Below are 5,740 nucleotides of genomic sequence, written 5' to 3' on the forward strand. Positions count from 1 at the left end.
CATGTGCAGGACAAAGATATTTACTTCTTTTCTTTTGTTTCTGTATTCTTCCTTGGATAGTGGTTCTCCTCTCGTTTTCTGTGGCAGTTTTTCTTTCCTTCTCTTTTACCTGTTTGCAAAGGTCTCTTTGCATCAATTCTTGCCATGGCTTCTCTTTACACTCTTTCAGTTGCCCATCACTGCCTGAAAGAGAGAGAAAGTAGTGCTCAGAAACAAATGTATATCAAAAAACATCATAAATAGAGATCAGACTCCAGTACCTCTTCATTGGTTCTCCTAAGAGTTAAGTTCTCTTTCATTGAAAGCAGGCATCCTTAAGGATTTTGGCTTCATAGAATCATAATGTTTTTTTTAAAAAGAGTCATAGAGTTGGAATAGAACTAGGAACTAGTAATTTCAGTTCATTTCCCTCCTCACCCATCGTCTTAAACACAATTATCTTGGTTTTCCTATTCTAATGTCCCTTTCCAAAGGTGAATGTGCATCACTGACACTGGCCGGTATTTCCTCAATGGCTTCTAGGGCTGGGTGAACACAACTAACATTGGAAATTACAGAGCCTCATATATTTGACAGATTATCTAATTGAGTTGTCTCTTTATGTAATAAACCATTTTCTGAATTATCCAAATACAGTTGGCCCTTCTCTTACGCAGGGGATCTGTTCCGGACCACCAGCCCCACTGTACCTTATTTCTGTGCATGACAAGGGATTTAATTCTGCTGTCCATTTCCCATTGTAAGCCTCTGGACAAACAACGTCTGGATGGTTTCTGATCTTGAGTAAAATGTGCCAGGAAAGTAGGGGAACGTCTCACAAATGCAACAGATTGTGCTTGGCGGCATTAATGCAGAATCAGCATTGTGCAGCAAGTGGTCTTGCATTCATGGAGACGAGACTGGGGATCGGCTCCCAGCTCTTACATCCATCAGGTATTGTTGAAATACAGACTGATGTATTCATTTGAAGAAAGAACTTTAGAGCATCTGTCTGTGGACTTAATTTCTGGCACTTTTTCATTTCAGCAATTTTTAACTGTATGACGTATCTTAACAAGAAATTCTCAAGTCGTGTGAAAATTAGTTTGGGGAACAGCAAGATAAGGTCCCTGTAGGTACAAAACACACTGCAGCAGTGCTTCTCAATTATTTTCTGTCATGCCCCCCCCTAGGAAGAAGAAAACATTTCGCGCCCCCCGCGCGACTGTAAATAGTATCATTTGTCTATAAAATTGTTATAAGTACACCTCTGCATAACATACCTTTACAGAGCCTCACGCCCCCCCTGGGGGGGGCCGGCCAACTATTTGAGAAGTACTGCACTACAGAAATGATCCAGTATGAGACTACTTTAAATGCCTAGGCTCAATGCTAGGGAATCCTGGGAATTTTCATTTTGTGAGACAATGAGCGTTCTCTGTCAGAGATATCCTTGGTGCCACAATAAATTACAGCTCCCAGAATTCCCTAGCATTGACCCAGGGCAGTTAAAGAACATCTGTACAACGTACAGTCGATTTTTCATGGGCCTGTCATTTGCGGATTGAAGCATCCACAGCTGGTCCCATCGCATTCTCCCCAATGGCAGCATACACATGAGGTCTATCTGCAATTGGGAAGAATGAGACTTGAGGTCCTGGGTTTTTGCCATTCATGTGTATTGGGGGATGTCCAGAACAGACCCCCTCAGATATCAAGAGCCGGCTATACTAGTGTCCTAATAAACCAGGGGTAGGCAACCTTTTTGAGCCAGGGGCCGGGTTGCTGTCCCTCAGACAACTGGGGGGCCGAAGACAAAAAAATAAATAATTAAAATTTTTTTTAAATAAATAAATAAATAAATAAACCAGGACAAATGTAGGACAACATTTTCAAATGGTGGACACTTTTTTTTTTAAAAGTGCTGATTTTTAAAATTTTTTTAATATAAATGCATGTTTCTGAGGCATCTATAGACAATTGCCCCCCTTGCCCCTGCGCGCGAGAGGCCAAAGGCCCCGGCGGCAATCGGCGGCAAGACCAGGCTGGGGCCGGTCCCAAGGCCTCACTGGGCTGCATCCGGCCCGCGGGCCGCAGGTTGCCTACCCCTGACATAGAGGTCGCTACATCAACATCAGGGCTTGGCTTTCTCCGTCTTTTGCCAAGAAGGTCTGGGAAAGAAATGGCAGCTACTTCCTCCAGATCCGGCCCTCCCCTCCCTGGAAGGCTCTCCCTCTGTATCCATTTTCAGAGGATTCAGTGGGAGGAACTGGACTAAGTGGGAGCAAGGAAGCAAGATGTGGCTGATTTCTGCTTCCACTTTCTCACTTGCCCTTAACAATCTAATCTTTCACTTCATGTTTAATGGTGGTTGGATGGGGCCACAGCGGCAATTGGAGGAGGCAAACTAGGCCCTTGGTGCAGGGGATACAGCTAGTGAACCCTCCCCTCGCTACCCAGTGGTTTCTTGGCCAGAGAGGCCAGAGACATAAGCAAAGCTGAAAGAAAACTACTCAGCCTGCTGTAATCTATCAAGATTGAAGAAGAACCCTCAGGGATACTTTTCAGCACTTCTAAGCTGCACAATCCCAAGAAAGAGGGAGCCTTACTCAGAGAGGACAGCGCCCCCAGAATCTCCTCCATCACTTCCCGATGAAGGGCCTTTTGGCCTGGATCCAGCAGGGCCCACTCCTCCTCTGTGAAATCCACAGCCACATCCTCAAAGGTCACCTGCAGAAAGAGAAAATTAATTCTTTCAGATTGCTCAAGAAAACTTAAATGCTTAAAAAATGCCAGCCAAAGGTTCCTTACAGTGGCCACTTGTGATGGAAGCAAAGGGAAAGAACAAGATTCTGTGGGGACCAGGGAGTTTTCAAAGGGAGATAAGCACCCAATCCAGCCCTTCGTTGGCTCACTTGAGATCCTTTTCCTTACCTGATCTAGCCTCCCAGAAGGTGTTCTGAGTCCATCAGGGTGAAGAGATGTGCTTGTACACTTAGACCCAGTTCTTATTCCGCCTCCTGGCAAGAAGAGAAAAGGAAAGAGTATTTCTAAACCATCTCTCTCCTTCCAGTCTCCCCTACATGTGCAAATGCAGCATACAACATTTCCCACACCAGGCTTTATTACATTGTTTTCTGCATACATGCCACTGTAACTGGATACTGAAATTGCCCTTCTCCTATCCTCCTTCACCATCTTTCAATCTTGCTTTTAAAAGCTAGCAACAAAGAGGATGAGGAGGAACAGGAAGGCTGGTCAAGTATAAAATGTCCTTGTAAAATATACTCCACTGTCAGAGGCTTTGAGGTATACATGTATTTTCAAAGTGCTATTTAGCCTATATAAAGTGGTGCAATGGATAGAGTCCGGATATTTCAGACATATTTGAGAAGAAGGAATCAAAGCAGAAACTACCCTCTTAGCCCTTACTCATTGAGGAAGACATTTCTTCTCTGTACTGCGTGATCCACTTTGGCTGCTGCCTTTGACCGGATTCAAAAGGACCCTTCTCCTTCTCAGCCATCTCTTTCATAAACAAGTCCTGCACCAGAAGCAGAAATGGGGAGGGAGGGGAAAGAGAGAATAATTTGTTAGCGCTGTGAGAAAAACTGATTCCATACACAGAAGACTGCCAGCCAGGAAAAGAAATGCCACGGCCAAGTCTGGAAGGAGCTGGAGACACCAACTCCTGCTCCTGAATAGAGTTTCACTCACGACTGCTGAGGTTCTTCAAAGAGGCATTCAATCTTAGGAGCTTTTTGTTTTACACTCTTAAAAGGGGGCTAGGGAGCTGTAAATACTATGCCTGCCTGCTGCTGCATTTTGGGGTTTGTAGTTCAGTAAGGCTTAAGAGCTCTCTGGATGAATAGTCTAAATGCCCCTTCCTAAACTCTCTGATCCGCCTTTTGACTGACCAGCAGCCCCTTTTTCTTCAGAGACATAGCTATGTAAGTCTGAAATATCAGTTTGCAAAGGGATCTTCTGGCACGTTTGAGACTAACTGCACAAAACACATTATAGCATAAGCTTTCATAGATTTGGTTTATATTCTCAAATCTACCAGAATTTATCTTACAACTTTTTCGCAGTTAATCCAAAGGTGCTGCAAGATCACTTTACGTACCCTCTTTTTTGTTTACATTAAGCCTCAGTTTGCTCAAGAATTATCAAAATCCCTTCCAAAGAAATAGTGATGCCAGATATGGCCAGATGAATATGGCCAGATGAAAATATCTCACCTGCACCTCTTCCTACTCCAGACGGAGCTTTACAGGACATAACCAGCATAATGAACTGGTCCTGGAGCTGAATCAATAATCAGCAAACTTGTTTCTAAAGGGAGTCATGGGTTTCCTGTAATCAAACCCAGTTAGTAATCTGGCTACAAACCGTGTCTTCCGTGTACAATAACGTCCAAAATATATAATAATAATAATAATAATAATAATAATAATAATAATAGCCCCTCCAAATGAGCTCACCTGTTCCTTTCCCTGCTTCTCTTCCTCTGCCTGGCTCAGGAGGAAGCCCTCTGCCAAGGCCACTGCTTGGGAGGTTGTCTCCGCTCCACACTCTCGAACCCAGCTCCCCATCTCTGGGGGAAGGACGGCCAGGAACTGCTCCAGGATCACCAGGTCCATCATCTCAGCCTTGGTGTGTCTCTCTGGCTTCAGCCACTGACAGCAGAGATTGTGGAGATAGCTGCAAACCTTTCGGGGCCCCAAAGCCTCCTCTTGGAAGACAAACTGCCTGAAGTGCTGGTGCTGGACCTCAGAACTGAGCATCTTCTTCCCAAAGCTCCTCTGCATGGCTCTACCCAAAAGAAGCATGGAAAACAAGAGACTATGTAAACATTCTTTTACAACAAAATCCACATCCCTCAGATTCTCAATGCAGCATCCTTCCACTTGCCCTGTCCCTACTGCCTTTCCTATTCCTTTTCCTTGCCTCCTTTTAGTACATCTCTGTCAGCAGCAATGGTGTTGCTTTTTAATCTTTCTACATTGCTTACAGAACATTTTGTTAACTGGAGTAAAGGACAAGGTGGCGCCCCATGTCAGTACACCCTGCAATGTATTTGGGCTCTCCATATTTTCAAATCTGGGGCCAACATGCTCTTAAGAGGTCCCAGGATGACCTTTGGAATCCCAGGTGTATTTCCCATGAGAAAGGAGCGGAGACTGAGGACATTTTTTGGTGGGTTTTTCGGGCTATGTGGCCATGTTCTTAAAGAGTTTCTTCCTGCCGTTTCGCCAGCATCTGTGGCTGGCATCATCAGATGCTGGTGAAATATCAGGAATAAACTCTTCTAGAACATGACCACATAGCCCGAAAAACCCACAAAAAATTATGGATGTCAGCTATGAAGGCCTTCGACTTCACACTGAGTACAGGGTTATGACCCAGGTAATGCTGCAACCAAGCTCAATAGGGACTCTGGCTCCTTCCTCAGCCCAGGCCCTTTTCCCTTTCCTCTTGCACCAGGAGACAAAGGAGAAACCAACTCTGCCCTCTGCCCTCTTCCAGCCAACAGCCCTCTCTATCCAGACATCCTGGGGCTGTCCTCATCCAGTCACTGCTTTTGCCCAGAATCTCAATGTCTTTTCGTGGGTCTTTGTTACCTTGCAAGATAGCCCACCCCTTGAGGGTAGGAGCTCAGATATCAATCTTGGTCCCAAAACCTGGCTCCCTTGTGGGCATAGAGAGAATCTCCCTCTCACTGTCTCACCCTCAGACCCCAGTCTGAACCTCTCCCAAT

At 45.1% G+C, this 5,740-nt stretch overlaps 1 protein-coding gene across 1 annotated transcript in view; it reads right to left on the reverse strand.

Moving 5' to 3' along the window:
• Positions 1 to 5,740, reverse strand: part of LOC121923672 (neurotrophin receptor-interacting factor homolog) — a 62,793-nt gene that overhangs the window by 9,217 nt on the left and 47,836 nt on the right. The window contains exons 2-6 of the mRNA XM_042454338.1: positions 4,464 to 4,794; positions 3,412 to 3,523; positions 2,914 to 2,999; positions 2,589 to 2,709; positions 8 to 183 (exon numbers count right to left, since the gene is read on the reverse strand). Of these exons, the coding sequence (XP_042310272.1) occupies positions 8 to 183; positions 2,589 to 2,709; positions 2,914 to 2,999; positions 3,412 to 3,523; positions 4,464 to 4,794 (826 nt within the window). The remainder of the gene's footprint in view (positions 1 to 7; positions 184 to 2,588; positions 2,710 to 2,913; positions 3,000 to 3,411; positions 3,524 to 4,463; positions 4,795 to 5,740) is intronic.

The sequence above is a fragment of the Sceloporus undulatus genome, chromosome 2, assembly GCF_019175285.1.
Source record: "Sceloporus undulatus isolate JIND9_A2432 ecotype Alabama chromosome 2, SceUnd_v1.1, whole genome shotgun sequence".
Classification (NCBI taxonomy): domain Eukaryota; kingdom Metazoa; phylum Chordata; class Lepidosauria; order Squamata; family Phrynosomatidae; genus Sceloporus; species Sceloporus undulatus.